At 36.6% G+C, this 22,084-nt stretch overlaps 1 protein-coding gene across 4 annotated transcripts in view; it reads left to right on the top strand.

Annotated features, from left to right (window-relative positions):
* Window positions 1-22,084, top strand: part of FER (FER tyrosine kinase) — a 481,592-nt gene that overhangs the window by 79,193 nt on the left and 380,315 nt on the right. For all 4 annotated transcript variants that reach the window (XM_081230856.1, XM_081230854.1, XM_081230857.1 and 1 more), the window contains 2 exons: window positions 265-438; window positions 18,530-18,629. In XM_081230856.1, the coding sequence (XP_081086982.1) occupies window positions 265-438; window positions 18,530-18,629 (274 nt within the window). The remainder of the gene's footprint in view (window positions 1-264; window positions 439-18,529; window positions 18,630-22,084) is intronic.

Consider the following 22,084-nt stretch of genomic DNA (forward strand, 5'->3'; position numbering starts at 1 on the left):
GACTGCAAGTGTGGCTTCTCAGAGTCCCTTAATCCTGTCCTAGAATTCTGCAGTCTCTGATTACTGAATTTTGAAGCATTTGTTCTTGAATTTAAAGATATTAAATATGAACCACTCATATAGCTCCTTGCATAATTGCCAGAAACCTGCCATTTTTATATTAATGTAATAATTTGTGTAAAACTAGATATTTAAAGTTCCTGAAGACAGCTAAGTGGAAACCTCTAATACAAGTGCTAATTTTATTTCTTATTTTTTAAAAAGTCTTGGCTACTTATGATTCAGCAGACGGAACAACTTAGTAGGATAATGAAGACACATGCAGAGGACCTAAATTCTGGGCCCTTACACAGGCTCACCATGATGATCAAAGACAAGCAGCAGGTGAAGAAGAGTTATATAGGTGTTCATCAGCAGATAGAGGCAGAGCTGATCAAGGTTTGTCTTTCCGTTCTGGAATTCTTTCTTTAATTTAATTTGATTTCTAAATTCACTGAAATACTTTAACTTGTTTGACTTTAAAAATTGTTTAGTCACCATTTCCTGACAAGAAGTAGATTTCAGTGTCTCTAATAAGTAGTATCTTATTTTTACTGAATATACAACATTATTGATTATAAGATACTTTATATACTCTCATGAAAGAAAAAAATGCTGCCAATTAAACGATGATATAATGCTTTCTTATCACTTAAAATTTTTATTTTTTACTCACTGAAATAGCTCTTTTAGGCTTTTAGAAAATTAATTTGCATCATGTAATTCTATGCATATAATTAAAAATAGGCAAAATAAATTAGTTGGAATATTTCTAAATTTTTTTCACAGAGTCTGTCTCTTCTGGATAACTTTTTACAATGGCTTTTGTTATGAAAATTTGCAAATGTACAGAAGAGAGAATAGTTAAATGAACTCCCATTGGCCTATCCATCCACATAGTCAATATTTTCTTTTTTTTTTTTTTTTTTCATCTATACTCTCACCTACTTTTCTTCTACAATGGATAATTTTAAAGAAAATTCCAGTTATTATTTTATCCATAAATATTTTAGTATATATTGCTAAAATAAGTACTCTTTTTAAAAAAACTATGTTATCATTAACCCACCTAAAATAACAATAATTCCTTAATATTATTAATTATCCTGACTATGCTCAAATGATTGTTAAATGTTTTTTACAGTTGTTTCATTTGAATCATGATCCAAACCTGGCTCATATGTTGCATTTGAATAATCTCTTAATCTCTAGGTTCCCCTCACCACCCCACTTTTAAAATGCCATTTATTTGTGGAAGAAACTGGGTAGTTAGTCTATAGCATTTAATTCCTTCATTTTGGATTTTGCTGTTAGCATCTTGTGATGCAGTTTCACATATTCCTTCATCCTCCAATTTTCTTGCAAACTGGAAGTTAGATCTAGAGGCTTGATAAGATTTTGGCTGTTTATTTTGGGCAAGATACATCATAGGTGCTGGTATAGACTTCCTGTTGTTTCATATCAAGAGGTATATAATGTCTGCTCATTTATCTTTTTCTGATGTTAAACTTGACTAATAGGTTCCAGTGTTACCAGCCTGGTCAATCTATTAAAAAAGTTTCTCTTCAGCCTTTCACCTAATAGTTTTAGAAACACTTCATATTCACCACTTAGATCCATTAGCTCAGTGGAGGTTGTAAAATGGCAATATTTTACTTCTGTCATTCCTGATGCAATTGTTAGCTGGAGTTTTTCAATAAAAATTTTTCCTGTATCAACTATTTGGTTGCCGTGAGGTGTAAGGTAGTATAAATTCTTGCTTTTTTTTATTAATTTGCCTGTTTGGGACTTCCCTGGTGGCGCAGTGGTTAAGAAGCTGCCTGCCAACGCAGGGGACACAGGTTCGATCCCTGGTCCAGGAAGATCCCACATTCCACGGAGCAGCTAAGCCCATGTGCCACAACTACTGAGCCTGCACTCTAGAGCCCGCGAGCCACAACTACTGAGCCTGTGTGCTGCTACTGAAGCCTGTGTGCCTAGAGCCCATGCTCCGCAGCAAGAGAAGCCACTACAATGGGAAGCCAGTGCACTGCAACAAAGAGTAGCCCCCTCTGGACACAACTAGAGAAAGCCTGCACGCAGCAATGAAGACCCAATGTAGCCCCTCCCGCCCCCCAAAAAATTGCCAGTTTGCCGAATAGTGAATTGGTTGTTTAGCAAGTTCAAAAGTTAAGACTTCTAGTTTCCAGACCAGCATGTTAGAAGTTTGGAAGTTGTCCCTCCATCCTAACAACAAGTAAAAAGCTGAACAAACTGAAAAATCAACAACTCTTCTTAGATCCATTAGAGAAAGTAGGTCACAGAGCAGATGACTGCCCCCCCCCCGCCCCCCAGTTGGAGAGACTGACAAGCGAATACAGAGAATCACAACTTATCAGAGCAGCAGCGGTCTCGGGAACCATTGTTGGTTGTAGAAAAACCTGAACTGTAACTGACAAATTCTGGAAGTTCAGTGAGGACATTTCTGAGGGTTAAAAACTCCAGGAGGACCCACTCATTGAGGGGCCTTCACACTTGTGAATTTTACCTCCCAAATCCCTATGAGGTTCTCACAGAGAATAGGGGACGAAAAAAAATTTTATGATCCTGGTAGTGGCAGAGGAAAAGGAATAATTTTGACATATGCTAGAGCATTCTGTTTTTAACAAGGTCTGTTGTCAGGACAAACTGTTTAGCCAGAACCGAACTGACCTGGGGGAAGGGAAGTACCCAACTCCAGCTCACTCTAGCCATCCTGTCCCATGTAAGGTGGGGTGGGGACTGAGAAGTACATGTGAAATTCACAGTCCAGAGGCACAGGCTCAGTGAAAGACCAAGACCTAATCAGAGGTCTATAAAATGCTTCTCCTTCCTTGACAACTTATCACCACATTAGTACAGGCCTGTTTACCTCAGTTCCTTTTACCCAGTACATTATACTGACAATCAAGAAGAAAGAGACAAAGCATACCAAGAGGCAGGAAACACAATTGGAAGAGACAGAGCAAGCATCAGAACCAGACATGGCAGGGATCTTGGAATTATCAGACTGGGAATTTAAAGCAACTATTAATAATGAGCTAAGAGCTCTAATGAGTAAAGTAGACAGCATACAAGAACAGATGGGCAATGTAAGCAGAAAGATAGAAATCCTAAGCAAGGACCAAGAAGAGATTCTAGAGTTCAGTAACATTATAACAGAAATGAAGAATGACTTTGATTGGCTTATAAGGAGACTGGACACAACTGAAGAAAGAATCTCTGAACTTGAGTTTATATCAATAGAAATCTCTAAAAGTGAAAAGCAAAGAGAACAAAGACTGAAAATAAAAAGTAAAGAGCATATTCAAGAATTTTGGGACCACTACAAAAGATGTAACATACATATAAGGGAATACCAGAAGGAGAAGAAAGGGACTGAGGAATAGAAGAAATTTTTGAAACAATAATGCCTGAGAATTTCCCCAAATTAATGTCAGACACCAAATGACAGATCCAGGAAGCTCAGAGAACACCAAGCAGAATGAATGATGAAAACCCCCCTCATAAACCTAGAATTCTGAACCCTGTGAAAGTATCCCTCAAAAGTGAAGGAGTAATAGTCTTTGTCAGACAAACAAAAATTGATGGAATTTGTTGCCAATAGACTGAGAAGGAAAGTATGATATAGGTCAGAAACTTGGATCTACATAGAGAAGGAAAGAGCATTGGGGAAAGAATGAGTGAAGATAAAATGAAAACCTTTATTTTTCTCATTCTTAATTGATTTAATGGATAATGGTTTATTGAAAACGATAATAGCAACAATGTATTTGATTATGTACACTCATGTATATATCCTGTGTGTGTGTACATATTTTTATGTATGCTTATATATAAGTGAAATGAGTGACAGCCATAATACTTGGGATGGGAAGGAGGAATTAGGATTATTTTGTTATTGTAAGGTATTTACACTGTGCATGAAGTGGTATAGTGTTATTTGAAAGTAGGAGTGGATTAGTTATAAATGTATGTTGCAAACTCTAGGGCAGCCACTAAAAAAAGCAAAAAAAAAGAAGTATACCTAGTATGCTAAGAAATGTTAGAGAATAGAATCACATAAAATACTCAATTAAAACCACAAAGACAAAAAAATAGTGGAAGACAAAAATTGGAACAACTAATAAGGGTAATAAATAGGAAGCAGTAACAAATGTGGTAGATACTAATCCAAGTATATCAATAATTACTTCGAAGGTCGGTGGTCTTTATGAACCAATTAAAATACAGATATTGTCAGAATGGATCAAAAAACAAGACACAACTGTATGTTGCCTACAAGAAACCCACTTATATATAAAGACACATATAGATTAATAGTAAATGGATGGAAAAAGATATACCATACTAACCCTAATCGAAAGAAAGTGGGAGTAGCTATATTAATTGCAGACAGGACAGACTTCAAAGTAAAGAAATTTATCAGGGATAAAAAGGGGAATTACATAATGTTGAAGGGGTCAGTTCTCCAGGAAGACACTGTAATCCTTAACATGTATGTGCCTAACAACATAGCATCAAAATACTGATAGAACTGCAAAAAGTGTTACAATTGTAAGGAGAAATGGATGAACCTCTATTATAGTTGGAGATTTCAGCACCCTCCCCACCCCCCATCAGAAATGGATAGATGCAGAAGGCAGAAAATCAGTAAGGACAGAGTTGAACTTAATAATATCATTAATCAACTAGATATAAGGAACATCTATAGACTACTTCATCCAACAGCAGGAGAATACACATTCTTCACAAGTTCACATTGGATGATTCAACAAGATAGACCACATTCTAGGTCATAAATCACACCTTAATAAATTTTAAAAAATGGAGTTGATACATTGTCTTCTCTGAGACCACAGTGGAAATAAACTAGAAATCAGTAACAGAAAGATAGCTGGAAAATCCCCAAATACTTGGAGATTAAACAGCACACTTCTAAACAACACGTAGATCAAGGAAGAAATCTCAAGAAAAATTTAAAGATATTTTGAACGAAATGAACTTGAAAACAAAACTTATCAAAATTTGTGGGATACAACAAAAGCAGTGCTTAGAAGTAAATTTATAGCATTGAATGCATTTGTTGGAAAAGAAGAAAGATCTAAAATCAATCATCTGAGCTTCCACCTTAGGACAATAGAAAAAGAAGAGCAATTGAATCCAAAGTACACAGAAGAAAAGAAATAATGAAAATTAGAGCAGAACTCAATGAAAATGAAAACATGAAACTAATAAAGTCAACAAAACCAAAATCTGGTTCTTTGAGAAGAATAAAATCAGTAAGCCTCTAGCCAGGCTAACAAAAACCCAGTGTGGGTACAAATTACTAATATCAGAAGTGAAAGATACATATCCTGTGGATATTAAAAGGATAATGAAGGACTACTTTTTAAAAACTCTATGTCCTAATTCAAAAAGAGTCATGTATGGGTTTCCCTGGTGGTGCAGTGGTTGAGAGTCCGCCTGCCGATGCAGGGGACATGGGTTCGTGCCCTGGTCTGGGAAGATCCCACATGCTGTGGAGCAGCTGGGCCTGTGAGCCATGGCTGCTGGGCCTGCACATCTGGAGCCTGTGCTCCGCAATGGGAGAGGCCACAACAGTGAGAGGCCTGTGTACCACAAAAAAAAAAAAAAAAAAAAAAAAAAACAACAACCAAAAACAAAGAGTCATGTACCACAGTGTTCATTGCAACTCTATTTACAATAGCCAGGACATGGAAGCAACCTAAGTGTCCATTGACAGATGAATGGATAAAGATGTGGCACATATATACAATGGGATATTACTCAGCCATAAAAAGGAATGAAATTGAGTTATTTGTAGTGAGGTGGATGGACCTAGAGTCTGTCATACAGAGTGAAGTAAGTCAGAAAGAGAAAAACAAATACTGTATGCTAACACATATATATGGAATCTTAAAAAAAAAAAAAAGGTCATGAAGAACCTAGGGGCAAGACAGGAATAAAGATGCAGACTTACTAGAAAATGGACTTGAGGACATCGGGAGGGGGAAGGGTAAGCTGTTACAAAGTGAGAGAGTGGTAGTGTATATATGGAGAGTGGTAGTGTATATATACACTGCCAATTGTAAAATTGATAGCTAGTGGGAAGCAGTCGCATAGCACAGGGAGATCAGCTTGGTGCTTTGTGAACAGCTAGAAGGGTGGGATAGGGAGGGTGGGAGGGAGGGAGATGCAAGAGGGAAGAGATATGGGGGTATATGTATATGTATAGGTATAATTGATTCACTTCATTAAAAAGCAGAAACTAACACACCATTGTAAATCAATTATATTTCAATAAAAATGTTAAAAAACAAAAAACAAAAAACCCCCTCTATGTCCATAAGTTTGATAACCTGGGAGAAATGGGCCAAAGCCTTGAAGGACGCAGTCTGCTAAAACTCACGTAAGAAGAAATAGACAATCAATAGGCACATATCTATTAAAGTAATTGAATCAATAATTAATAACCTTCCAAAACAGAAAGCACCAGGCTCAGATGGCTTCAGACTCAGATGGGTTCATTGGTGAATTCTATTAAACATTTAAGGAAGAAATTATACTACCAATTCTCTACAAACTATTTCAGAAAAAGAAACAGAGAGGAGCTTCCTAACTCCATTCTGTGAAGCCAGCATTACCCAACACCAAAAGCACACAAAGACATTAGAAGAAAAGGAAACAACAGACCAATATCTATCATGAACATAGATTCAAAAATCCTTAATAAACTATGAAGAAATAAAATCCAACAGTGTAGAAAAAGAATTTATACACTTTGACCAAGTGGAATTTTTTTCAGGTGTGAAAGGCTGGTTCGATATTTGAAAATCAATTAATGGAATCCATTATATCAGGAAATGAAAAAAGAAAAATTTCATGAGCATATGAATAGATGCAGAAAAAGCATTTGACAAAATCCAACACCAGTTGGGTTGGTTCTTAGTAAATGAGGAATAAAGGGGAACTTCCTCAACTTGATAAAAGATATCTACAAAAATCTTATAGCTAACATCATCCTTAGTTGTGAGAAACTCATAACTTTCCCACTAAGATCAGGAGCAAGGGAAGGATGTCTGCCCTTACCAATGCTTGTCAACATAATACTGGAAATCTTAGCTAATGAAACAAGGCAAGAAAAAGAAATAAAATGTGTACAGATTGGGAATGAAGAAAGAAAGCTGTCTTTGTTTACAGATGACATGGTTGTTGATCCAAGAGAATCAGCAAAAAACTCTTAGAACTAATAAGCAGTTATAGCAAGTTTGCAGGATACAGTGTTAGCATACAGAAGTCAATCACTTCCCTATATATTAACAATGAACAGGTGGAATATGAAATTAAAAACGCAGTACCATTTACATTAGAACCTCAGAAAATGAAATACTTAGGTTAACAACTATCAAAATATGTACAAGATCTATAGGAGGACAATGACAGAACTCTGATGAGAGAAATCAAAGAAGAAATAATTGTAGAGATATCCCATGTTTGTGGATGAGAAACCTCAGTGTTGTCAAGATACAAATTATTCCCAATTTGAACTATAGATTCATCAGAGTCCCAATCAAAATCTCGGCAAATGCCAAATTGATTCTAAAATTTATATGGGGAAACAAAAGACCCAGAATAGCCAACAGAATATTGAAGGAGAAGAACAAAATTGGAGAACTGACACTACCATGACTTCAAGACTTATCATAAAGACACAGTAATCGGGGAGAGCTTCAAGATGGCGGAAGAGTAAGACGTGGAGATCACCTTCCTCCCCACAAATACATCAGAAATACATCTACATGTGGAACAAAACTCCTACAGAACACCTACTGAACGCTGGCAGAAGACCTCAGACCTCCCAAAAGGCAAGAAACTCCCCAGGTACTTGGGTAGGGAAAAAAGAAAAAGCAGAGACAAAAGAATAGGGACGGGACCTGCACCAGTGGGAGGGAGCTGTGAAGGAGGAAAGGTTTCCGCACACTAGGAAGCCCCTAGTCTCGCGGGCGGAGACTGCAGGTGGCGGAGGTGGGGAAGCTTCGGAGCCATGGAGGAAAGCGCAGCAACAGGGGTGCAGAGGGCAAAGTGGAGAGATTCCTGCAAAGAGGATTGGTGCTGACCAGCACTCACCAGCCTGAGAGGCTTGTCTGTTCACCCACCGGGATGGGTGGGGGCTGGGAGCTGAGGCTCTGGCTTCCGAGGTCAGATCCCAGGGAGAGGACTGGGGTAGGCTGTGTGAACACAGCCTGAAGGGGGCTAGTGTGCCACAGCTAGCCAGGAGGGAGTCTGGGAAAAAGTCTGGAGCTGCTGAAGTGGCAAGAGACTTTTCCTTGCCTCTTTGTTTCCTGGTGGTGAGGAGGGGGCATTAAGAGCGCCGCTTAAAGGAGCTCCAGAGACGGGCCTGAACCGTGGCTATCAGCATGGACCCCAGAGACAGGCATGAGACAGGCTGCTGCTGCCACCACCAAGAAGCCTGTGTGCAAGCACAGGTCACTATCCACACCTCCCCTCCTGGGAGCTTGTGCAGCCCGCCACTGCCATGGTCCCATGATCCAGGGAGAACTTCCCCGGTAGAACGCATGGTGCGCCTCAGGCTGGTGCAACATCATGCTGGCCTCTGCCGTAGCAGGCTTGCCCTGCATTCCGTACCCCTCCCTCCCCCTGGCTGGAGTGAGCCAGAGCCCCTGAAGCAGCTGCTCCTTTAACCCCGTCCTGTCTGAGCGAAGAACAGACACCCTCAGGCGACCTACATGCAGAGGCAGGGTCAAATCCAAAGCTGAACACCAGGAGCTGTGCGAACAAAGAAGAGAAAGGGAAATCTCTCGAGCAGTCTCAGGAGCAGCAGATTAAATCTCCACAATCAACTTGATGTACCGTGCATCTGTGGAATACCTGAATAGACAACACATCATCCCAAAATTGAGGTGGTGGACTTTGGGAGCAACGATATATATATGTATATATTTTTCCCTTTTTCTCTTTTTGTGAGTGTGTATGTGTATGCTACTCTGTGTGATTTTGTCTGTACAGCTTTGCTTTTACCATTTGGCCTAGGGTTTTGTCTGTGTTTTTTTTTTTTTATTAAGTATAGTTTTTAGTGCTTATTATCATTGGTGATTTATTTTTTGGTTTGGTTGCTCTCTTCTTTCTTTTGTTAAAAATAATTTTTTATTTTAATAACTTTATTTTATTTTATCTTCTTTTTTCTTTCTTTTTTTTTTCTCCCTTTTATTCTGAGCCGTGTGGATGACAGGCTCTTGTGCTCCAGCCAGGCTTCAGGGCTGTGCCTCTGAGATGGGAGAGCCAAGTTCATGACGTTGGTCCACAAGAAACCTCCCAAATCCACGTAATATCAAATGGCGAAAATCTCCCAGAGATCTCCATGTCAACGCCAAGACCCAGCTCCACTCAATGACCAGCAAGCTACAGTGCTGGACACCCTATGCCAAACAACGAGCAAGACAGGAACACAACCCCACCAACTGGCAGAGAGGCTGCCTAAAATCATAATAAGGCCATAGACACCCCAAAACACACCACCAGACGTGGACCTGCCCACCAGAAAGACAAGATCCAGCCTCATCCACCAGAACACAGGCGCTAGTCCCCTCCACCAGGAAGTGTACACAACCTATGGAACCAACCTTAGCCACTGGGGGCACACACCAAAAACAATAGGAACTATGAACCTGCACCTGTGAAAAGGAGACCCCAAACACAGTAAGTTAAGCAAAATGACAAGACAGAGAAACACGCAGCATATGAAGGAGAAAGGTAAAACCCACCAGACCAAACAAATGAAGAGGAAATAGGCAGTCTACCTGAAAAAGAATTCAGAATAATGATAGTAAAGATGATCCAAAATTTTGGAAACAGAATGGAGAAAATACAAGAAACGTTTAACAAGGACCTAGAAAAACTAAAGAGCAAACAAACAGTGATGAGCAACACAATAAATGAAACAAAAAATTCTCTAGAGGGGATCAACAGCGGAATAACTAAGGCAGAAGAACGGATAAGTGACCTGGAAGGTAAAATAGTGGAAATAACTACTGCAGAGCAGAATAAAGAAAAAGGAATGAGAAGAATTGAGGACAGTCTCAGAGATCTCTGGACAACATTAAATGCACCAACATTTGAATTATAGGGGTGCCAGAAGAAGAGAAAAAGAAAGGGACTGAGAAAATATTTGAAGAGATTATAGTTGAAAACTTCCCTAATATGGGAAAGCAAATAGTCAATCAACTGCAAAGCATAGAGAGTCCCATACAGGATAAATCCAAGGAGAAACATGACAAGACACATATTAATCAAACTATCAAAAACTAAATACAAAGAAAAAATATTAAAAGCAGCAAGGGTAAACCAACAAACAACATACAAGAGAATCCTCATGAGGTTAATAGCTGATCTTTCAGCAGAAACTCTGCAAGCCAGAAGGGAGTGGCAGGACATATTTAAGTGATGAAGGGGAAAAACCTACAACCAAGATTACTCTAGCCAGCAAGGATCTCATTCAGATTTCATGGAGAAATTAAAACCTTTACAGACAAGCAAAAGCTAAGAGAATTCAGTACCACCAAACCAGCTTTACAACACATGCTAAAGGAACTTCTCTAGGCAGGAAAAACAAGAGAAGGAAAAGACCTACAATAACAAACCCAAAACAATTAAGAAAATGGTAATAGGAATGAACGTACATATCAATAATTACCGTAAATGTAAATCGATTAAGTGCTCCAAGCAAAAGACATAGACTGGCTGAATGGATATTAAAACAAGACCCGTATATATGCTGTGTACAAGAGACCCACTTCAGACCTAGGGACACATACAGACTGCAAGTGAGGGGATGGAAAAAGATATTCTATGCAAATGGAAATCAAAAGAAACCTGGAGTAGCAATTCTCATATCAGACAAAATAGACTTTAAAACAAAGACTATTACAAGAGACAAAGAATGACACTACATAATGATCAAGGGAACAATCTAAGAAGAAGATATAACAAGTGTAAATATTTATGCACCCAACATAGGAGCACCTCAATACATAAGCCAAATGCTAACAGCCATAAAAGGGGAAATTGACAGTAACACAATCATAGTAGGGGACGTTAACACCCCACTTTCACCAATGGACAGATCATCCAAAATGAAAATAAATAAGGAAACACAAGCTAAATGGTACATTAAACAAGATGGACTTAATTGATATTTATAGGACATTCCATCCAAAAGCAACAGAATACACATTTTTCTCAAGTGCTCATGGAACACTCTCCAGGATAGATCCTATCTTGGGACACAAATCAAGCCTTGGTAAATTTAAGAAAATTGAAATCATATCAAGTATCTTTTCCAGCCACAATGGTATGAGACTAGATATCAATTACAGGAAAGCATCTGTAAAAAATACAGACACAAGGAGGCTAAACAATACACTACTTAATACCAAGTGATCACCGAAAAAATCAAAGAAGAAATTAAAAAATACCTAGAAACAAATGACAATGAAAACATGATGACCCTTTGCGATGCAGCAAAAGCAGTTCTAAGAGCTACGTTTATAGCAATACAATCCTACCTTAAGAAACAAGAAAAATATCAAATAACCTAACCTTACACCTAAAGCAATTAGAGAAAGAAGAACAAAAAAACCCAAAAGTTAGCAGAAGGAAATAAGTCATAAAGATCAGATCAGAAAAAAATGAAAAAGAAATGAAGGAAACGATAGAAAGATCAATAAAAGTAAAAGCTGATTCTTTGAGAAGATAAACAAAATTGATAAACAGTTAGCCAGACTCATCAGGAAAAAAAGGGAGAAGACTCAGATCAATAGAATTATTAATGAAAAAGGAGAAGTAACAAGTGACACTGCAGAAATACAAAGGATCATAGGAGATTACTACAAGCAACTCTATGCCAATAAGATGGACAACCTGGAAGAAATGGACAAATTCTTAGAAATGCACAACCTTCCGAGACTGAACCAGGAAGAAATAGAAAATATGAGCAGACCAATCACAAGCACTGAAATTGAAACTGTGATTTAAAATCTTCCAACAAACAAAAGCCCAGGACCAAATGGCTTCACAGGCGAATTCTATCAAACATTTAGAGAAGAGCTAACACCTATCCTTCTCAAACTCTTCCAAAATATAGTGGAGGGAGTGACACTCCCAAACTCATTCTATGAGGCCACCATCACTCTGATACCAAAACCAGACAAGGATGTCACAAAGAAAGAAAACTACAGGCCAATATCACTGATAAACATAGATGCAAAAATCTTCAACAAAATGCTAGCAAACAGAATCCAGCAACACATTAAAAGGGTCATACACCATGATCAAGTAGGATTTATCCCAGGAATGCAAGGATTCTTCAATATATGCAAATCAATTAATGTGATACACCATATTAACTAATTGAAGGAGAAAAACCATATGATCATCTCAATAGATGCAGAGAAAGCTTTTGAGAAAATTCAACACCCACTTATGATAAAAACCCTCCAGAAAGTAGGCATAGCGGGAACTTTCCTCAATATAATAAAGGCCATATATGAAAAACCCACAGCCAACATCATCCTCAGTGTTGAAAATATGAAACCATTTCCGCTTAGATCAGGACCAAGACAGTGTTGCCCACTACCACCAGTAGTATTCAACATAGTTTTGGAAGTTTAGCCACAGCAATCAGAGAAGAAAAAGAAATAAAAGGAATCCAAATGAGAAAAGAAGAAGTCAATTTGTCACTGTCTGCAGATGACATGATACTATACCTAGAGAATCCTAAAGATGCTACCAGAAAACTACTACAGCTAATCAATTAATTTGGTAAAGTAGCAGGATACCAAATTAATGCACAGAAATCTCTTGCATTCCTCTACACTAATGATGAAAAATCTGAAAGTGAAATTAAGAAAATGCTCCAATTTACCATTGCAACAAAAAGAATAGAATATCCAGGAATAAGCCTACCTAAGGAGACAAAAGACCTGTATGCAGAAAATTATAAGACACTGATGAAAGAAGTTAAAGATGATACACATAGATGGAGAGATATACCATGTTCTTGGATTGGAAGAATCAACATTTTGAAAATGACTATACTACCCAAGGCAATCTACAGATTCAATTCAATCTCTATCAAAGTAACACTGGCATTTTTCACAGAACTGGAACAAAAAAATTTCACAATTTGTATGGAAACACAAAAGACCCCGTACAGCCAAAGCAATCTTGAGAGCGAAAAACGGAGCTGGAGGAATCAGGCTCCCTGACTTCAGACTATACTGCAAAGCTACAGTAATCAAGACAGTATGGTACTGGCACAAAAAGAGAAATATAGATCAATGGAACACGATAGAAAGCTCAGAGATGAACCCTTGCACTTATGGTCACCTCATCTTTGATAAAGGAGGCAAGAATATACAGTGGAGAAAAGACAGCCTCTTCAATAAGTGGTGCTGGGAAAACTGGACAGCTACATGTAAAAGAATTATATTAGAGACTCTGTAACACCATACACAAAAATAAACTCAAAATGGACTAAAGACTTAAATGTAAGGCCAGACACTATCAAACTCTTCGAGGAAAACATAGGCAGAACACTCTATGACATAAATCACAGCAAGATCCTTTTTGACCCACCTCCTAGAGAAATGGAGATAAAAACAGAAATAAACAAATGGGACACAATGAAACTTCAAAGCTTTTGCACAGCAAAGGAAACCATAAACAAGATGAAAAGACAACCCTCAGAATGGGAGAAAATATTTGCAAATGAAGCAACTGACAAATCATTAATCTCCAAAATTTACAAGCAGCTCACGCTGCTGAATATCAAAAAAACAAACAACCCAATCCAAAAATAGGCAGAAGACCTAAATAGACATTCTCTAAAGAAGATATACAGATTGCCAACAAACACATGAAGGAATGCTCGACATCATTAATCATTAGAGAAATGCAAATCAAAACTACAATGAGATATCATCTCACACTGGTCAGAATGGCCATCATCAAAAAATCTACCAACAATAAATGCTGGAGAGGGTGTGGAGAAATGGAACCCTCTTGCACTGTTGATGGGAATGTAAATTGATACAGCCACTATGGAGAACAGTATGGAGGTTCCTTAAAAAACTAAGAATAGAACTACCGTACAACTCAGCAATCCCACTACTGGGCATATACCCTGAGAAAACCGTAATTCAAGGAGTCATGTACCACAATGTTCATTGCAGCTCTGTTTACAGTAGCCAGGACATGGAAGCAACCTAAGTGTCCATCAACAGATGAATGGATAAAGAAGATATGGCACATATATGGAGTGGAATATTTCTCAGCCATAGAAAGAAAAGAAATTGAGTTACTTGTAGTGAGGTGGATGGACCCAGAGTTTGTCATACAGAGTGAAGTACGTCAGAAAGAGAAAAACAAATATCATATGCTAACACATATATATGGAATCAGAAAAAAAAAGATCATTAAGCACCTAGGGGCAAGACGGGAATAAAGATGCAGACCTACTAGAGATTTTAGTTGTGGTTACGAGGAGGGGGAAGGGTAAGCTGGGACAAAGTGAAAGAGTGGCATGGAGATATATACAGTACCAAATGTAAAATAGATAGCTAGTGGGAAGTAGCCACATAGCACAGGGAGATCAGCTCGGTGCTTTGTGACCACCTAGAGGGGTGGGATAGAGAGGGTGTGAGGGAGGGAGTCCCAAGAGGGAAGAGATATGGGGATATAAGTATATGTATAACTGATTCACTTTGTTGTAAAACAGAAACTAACACACCATTGTAAAGCAATTATACTTCAAACAGATGTTAAAAAAAATTATTCTTATACTTTTCTCTGGATAATGAGTATTTGGCTTATGAGTAAATACATATCTATATAGGTGTGTGTATATGTATATATAAATATCTTAATATATAAAAGGTAATTAAAGGAGTATTTTAAATTAAAAATACAGTAATCAAGATATTTTGGTATTTGTGAAAGACAATAGGCAAACAAGTAGATCAGTGGAACAGAATAGAGGGAGAGAGTCAGAAGTAGATCCACATAATTGTAGTCCACTGATCTTTGACAAAGGGGCAAAGTCAACACAGGGGAGAAAAGTTCATATTTTCAACAAATGGTGCTGCAACAAGGGACCACCACGTGCAAAAAAATGAATTTGGACACATACTTTACACCATTCACACAAATTAACTCAAAATGGATCACAGACCTAAGTGTAAAATGTAACACTATAAAACACCTAGAAGATAAACAGGAGAAAACCTAGATGACCTCAGGTATGAAGATGACTTTTTAGATACAACACCAAAGGCGTGATCCATAAAGAAATAATTGATAAGTTGGAATTCCTCAAAATTTTAAAACTTCTCTGTTTTCCTTCCTTTCTTTCTTCCCTCCTCCCTCCCTGTAACACATGGCTTGTGGGATCTTAGTTCCCTGACCAGGGATTGAACCTGGGCCCTCAGCAGTGAGAGCACAGATTTCTAACCAGTTGACCACCAGGGAATGCCCTCCTTTCTTTTTTAAAACACTATAACTCCACAGAAATGTGTGTGATATGTGTTGCAAATGTCAAAGGAACACATGAGTTTTCATTCAGAGAAATTCTACTTAACACTGGACGTGAATCATGGTATGAAACTGCCTCCAATCTCAAATGGTATGGCCTCTTTAGTACAGAATTTAAGGGAAAGTAAGAGCATTGGAATTGAAACCCAAAAGGGTTGCAGGCACACTCTGGGTGGTCTACAAGCAATTATGGAACTATAATGACTTCATACGTTGAAAAGATATAATGAACTCAAAGCAGCCTGATAGGCAAGATAAAATGAACTGGATTGGCAAAATTCTCAGAAAGGTTTCAACAACACACGTCAATGTGATACAACTGTTTAAAAGTATGCAAAATGGAAAATAGTTCGAGCCCCTGAGACCAGAGCAGTAACTGTGATGGGCAATCACATAGATGGAAGTGTTCATATTTCTTGTCTGCTCCAAGCAATATATATGATATATATATATATAATATATATATATCATATATATTGTATTCAGGTTCTCCTCAAAAATAAATAAAAAATAAAACTTCTGCTCTGCAGAATACAGTATCAAAGGAATGAGAAGATAAGCCATAGACTGGGAGAAAACATTTGCAAAGGCACATTTGACAAAAGACTGTTATCTAAAATACACAAATAACTCTTCCCTGGTGGCACAGTGGTTAAGAATCTTTCTGCCAGTGCAGGGGACATGGGTTTGATCCGTGGTCCAGGAAGATCCCACATGCTGCGGAGCAGCTAAGCCTGTGAGCCACAACTACCGAGCCTGTGCTCTAGAGCCTGTGAGCCACAACTAATGAACCCATGTGCTGCAGGTACTGAGCCCATGCGCTGCAACTACTGAAGCCCGTGCGCTGCAACTGCTTAGCCCACGTGCTGCAACTACTGAAGCCTGCGTTGTCTAGAGCCCGTGCTCCACAAGAGAAGCTACCACAATGAGAAGCCTGTGAACCACAACAAAGAGTAGCCCCCACTCGCTGCAATTAGAGAAAGCCTGCGCCCAGCAACGAGGACCTAACACAGCCAAAAATAAATAAAATTAATTAAAAAAATACACAACAAACTCCTAAAAGTCTACTAAGAAAACCAGCAACCTGATTAAAAAACAAACACCTCACCAAAGAAGATATACAGATGGCAAATAAGCACATAAAAAGTTGCTCAACATCATATGTCATCAGGGAAATGCAAATTAAAGGAACAATGAGATACCACTACACAACTATTAGGATGCCCCAAATCCAGAACGCTGACAACACCAAATATTGGTGAGGTTGTGGAGCAACAGGAGCTCTCATTCATTGCTGGTGGGAATGCAAAATAATCCAGCCACTTTGGAAGACAGTTGGGCTGTTTCTTACAAAATGAAAAATACCATAGGACCCAGCAATTGAGCTCCTTAGTATTTACGCAGAGGAGTTGAAAACATATGTCTACACTAAAGCCCACACATAGCTGTTTATAACAGCTTTATTCATAATTGTCAAAACTTGGAAGCAACCAAGAAGTCCTTTAGTAAGTGAGTGGATCCAGACAATGGAATATTATTCAGAGCTCAAAGGAAATGAGCTACCAAGCCTCAGAAAGATATGGAGGAACCTTAAATGCATATTACTAAGTCAAAGAAGCCAATCTGAAAAATATGTATGATTCTAGCTATATGATACTCTGGAAAAGTCAAAACTATGAAGACAGTAAAAAGATCATTGGTTCCTAGGGGTTAGTGAATAGGGGGAGCACAGAGGATTTTATGACAGTGAAACAACTGTGTGTGGTACTATAATGGTGGATACATGTCATTATATGTTTGTTCAAAACCATAAAATGTACACCAAGAGTGGAACTTAATGTAAACTATGGACTTGTGTGATAATGATGTGTCATTGTAAGTTTATCAGTTGTAAAAATTTACAAACATACTCTAGTGGAGTATGTTGATAATCAGGAGGCTGTGCATGAATCAGGATAAAAGACAAGCGGGGAATCTCTGTACTTTGTGCTAAATTTGGCTGTGATACTAAAACTGCTCTAAAAGGTAAAGTCCATTAAAAACAAAATGTTAGCCAGTGAGGTTCTTTTTAAAAGGGAATGATTTGAACTCATTTATATCTATATCATAGTTGTAGATATTTTTGTTTATTTACACAGTGCAGTCCTCCATGCTGTCAAGAACATTTGTGATGCAGAATTTGTTTAAAGTGGGCTCTGGGATTTTCTTCCAAGTTTCTTATGCCCCTGTAGCAAGTTTCTAATGCTGCTGATTTCTTTCTCTTCCAGAAGGCTTATTAGAGGTTTTTCAGATACAATCTAAGACTCTCAATTTTTTCTCAAATGCTTGTTATGGCTTTTTGACTACAGAGTCAAAGACTTGGATTTGTCTAGCCTTTCTGTAGAAATAATAACCAAGTTCATGTGTGCATACAGTGACCACTGTCATGATCGCTGCCTGGCCAGCAATGATTGTTAGATGCATCTTTTCAGAGATGTTACAATGTGAAAAAAAAAATCATGTTAGAACTGGTGAATTATGACAACTCAGAGTTATTCTGTATAATTAAAATAAGTATTTTAAATTATTTTTTTATTAGAGAAAATATTTTTGTACACAGCAATTAATTATTGGCCTTTACATTTTAGATGATGACAGCACTATTTCATGATCTCTTCTTTTTAAGAAAATTTTTTTTCATATGCTGTTGAATTTATCACTGATTTCTAAGCTAATTTTAGTTTATTAGTTATAATTGTATATTAAAGAGCACCTCTGACCCATAAGCAGTAAAATATGCATCTGTTAATGCTTTGGGATTTAAGTTCTCAACTGTTATAAATTTAAGCATTAAAAAAATTTTTTTCATTTCTTTTTTTGACAGGTCACAAAGACAGAATTAGAGAAATTAAAAACAAGCTATAGACAATTAATAAAAGAAATGAATTCTGCCAAAGAGAAATATAAAGAAGCTGTAGCTAAAGGTATGATGCAATTATGAAAAATGTTTATTTTAGTGATTTTTATTCTTATCATTTGAAAGTTATCTTTATAAGTGGTGGAATGATTCCACTTAGACCAATTCACATTTTTAAAATATTAAAATAAGCCAAAATAGACTAATTACCAAACTATGCAATAACTATTTCTTTTTTTGTTTTGTTTTTTGAAAATAATGGAAACTATTTTTGAGTAGTTCATGCTATTAATAGAATTATGCAGTACTTGTAATAGAATGCAAGGAATGTTTAAATTTTTCTCATAGGCTTCAGATTTAATTACTGAGTACTAAATAAGAAAAATAAAGTTGTATTTGTTTAGAAGCTTTTATTGATCCTCTTTTTACCTGTATTTAAATGCCATTAAAATCACAGGTCATTTTATAGCTTAGTTTTGCTTTCATAGCTTAATTTTATATCTATATTGTACTAAAATTTTCATAGTAAGCTTTGGAAGTAAGTGGAAAGAGAAACATTATGTTTTAATCAAAGATTTGTGGTTATAGTTTTTAAATGTGACTAAATAGTCTTCATATTTAGATTTTTTAATTATAAAATTTTTGTTGTTTTCTGGTTAAATAGAAGCATTATTAGCAACTCTTTTTAAAGCATTTTTAAAATTATTAAATTTACCTTTCTCATTTATTAATGTATTTTCTCTTTTTCTTTTACTTGTATATTATTTTGTCATTTGGTTGAGGTAAATGAAATAAACAGCTCCTATATTTGGATATACCTTACAAAATGAAAATACTGTGTTTTTGTTGTTATTCCCAGTAGACTAGAAGAGAGACTGATTTAGATGCAGTTCCCCCCCCTTCCTCCCTTTCTGTCTCCCTTTCCCTCCTCCTCTTGCTCCTCCCTACTTCCTTCCTCTTCTTCCTTCTCTGTCCCTCCCCTCCCTTCTCCTCCCAGTATTCCCTTCAGCATTTACTTTGTGTCTCTCTTTCTCCCTGTCTCCATCCCTCCCACATTTATTTCACGTTTCTGCTTCTTGCAGTGTTTCTAGATGAATTAGTATTCACAGTTTACTTACTTTTACTTATTCTTCTTGTACCTCAACCAGCATTTTGAGATTATGACCTCTTTTTAATGCAAATATATCTTTAAAAATGCTTTTGTAATTCAGTTATGTAAGTTATTTAAGTGAAGAAAAGAAAAAATGCAATAGTGGAAATATGAGTCAGGGTTTGGAGTCAGATAGTCTTAGATGTAAGTTCCAGTATTGTATGATTATTTCATAATTTTCAAACTTCATATACCTAATTATTATTCCTTTTTTATTTTAAAGAGTGCTTTATATAATCAAGAAGTATTTACTGAGCATTTGCTATCTTTAAGTTATTGAGATTCAAACATTCAAGGAGCTTACCCACTTCTAGTTGATATTCTAACTTGGGAACTGCAAGTCTTAACTATTTTTCAAAATTTAGTCTTTATACAAGGGATCCCTTGCTAAACCATCAAGAGTGATTTAGAAATAGTTTTGTACATTGAGCATTGCTACTCAATCTGTCATAGGGTTAGTTTTATGAAGTTCATTACATAATGCTTGGCTAGCATTCTCAAATTAGTTTCCTATATTATAAATATCCACATATTAAATTCACCCAGAACAAGTGGTGACTTAATCCAACTATATTGTAATCCATCTATGCGAAGTATTTCACACTAGGTCTATATCTGTTGGAGAATAATTGGTTAGGAAAAGAAGTACATAATTACTCCCAAGTGTTTGATTCCTACTTTTAATGACATAGTTTTTGTTTAAAAAATGAAATCTAACTCTGATATCATAATAAAGTTTTAAATAGTTCTTGTACCTAAAGTTTATATTATCAAAGATTATTCACAGGTAATAATTGTTCTTTATTACTTATCTTTATTCTTTATTATAGAGATAAAATACCATTCAGTGTTGTATCAGTAGTAAGAAGGCAGATAGAAAATCTGAAGACCGTAGTTTTAATTGATCTTAAGAAATGTATTATTTGACTGAGTCTCCTGAAGTTAAAATATGTGAGCTTATTTACCTTTTCTTTCTAAAGGTATTAGTGATAGTACTTTTTTATTTTCAAGAATTTGATTACTCCCATTAAATCAATGTATAATATATAGAGTATATACTTTTAAAGTAAGTTCTTATATCTATGTAAATACATGAGACATATGTGAATTTCCCTTTTATAATCATAACTATCTTCATACTCATGATTACATGAAAAAGTATAAAATTATATTTTTGAAAATTTTGTATCTGTTTTCAAACTCCTTCTTCTACCTTTAACATGGAAATAGATTTTTTTGGTGCAGTTATTTACTCTTTATAAGGATGATGTGTTGGCAAATTTTTCCAACATTTACAGGCTTTATGTCAGAACCTTTGTTTATCTGGAGAGGCCACACCAGGCCATTTCTGGAATGGGCTCTAGGAATTGCTGGGCCACTGGTGGTGGATACCCAAGCTGTGGCTCTGGCATTCAGAGTCATTGCTTTAGACATTAGGGGGTCTTTGAAAAGCTATTTAAAAACCCAATCTGATATATAGTGTCCAGCTTGAAAAGACAAGGCTTTGGGGGAGATAGGATCCAGAAATAGCTCCTATAGAAAGTAAGGGTTAAATTCTGGATTTGATCAAGAATTGGTTTGGAATCAAGGGTTCAGTTACTGCAACTGGAGGTTCAGCAGCAGTAGCAGATCAGCTGGAAGCCTGGGTTAATACTGAAATTCCAAACTCCTGACCCCTGCTGTATGGATTACACAAAATACTTTAAATTTTCAATGTTAGAATTTATATCCAAAGGAACACTGATTTATGTTGTCTAATGTAAAATATAACATTCATTTGTAATATGAATGTAGCACCATTTTAGTTAAAAATTTTGGTATTGAATAATATACCCTAAATATCAAAGTCATTTTGCTCTATGCTGTGACAAGAAAACAAATGTTTGCCTTAAATTGACTTGGACTAATTTGGACATTAGTCTATTGATTATTATTTATAACATGTATGCTGAGAACAACCAAAATAATTTTAGCCTATTGAGCTGAAGTTAATAGAGTGTTTCATGATAGCATGGAATAATAAGTTCTTGAATGCAAAATACACAGGTTTTACTTGCCTATAGCATATTAAGTTCTGAATAGTTTTAGTTGGTTAAACACATTGTTAGGTTTGCCATAAAACAATTTTGTGAATCCATAAAGCTTGTATCAAACTAAGGTTCTGACATAATGGCTGTAAATGGAAACATTTGCCATCACATCATCTTTATAAAGAGTAGATGTCTTCTCAAAAGAACTCCTATAAGATCATATTGTCTATGAACAAAGACAGTTTTCCTTTTCCTTTTCAGTCTGGATGTCTTTTATTTTTTCTTTTTCTTGCCTAATTGCCCTAGCTAGACCCTCCAGTATAGTGTTGAACAGATGTAGAA

The sequence above is a fragment of the Mesoplodon bidens genome (assembly GCF_964165515.1).
Source record: "Mesoplodon bidens genome assembly, chromosome: 4".
Classification (NCBI taxonomy): Eukaryota; Metazoa; Chordata; class Mammalia; order Artiodactyla; family Ziphiidae; genus Mesoplodon; species Mesoplodon bidens.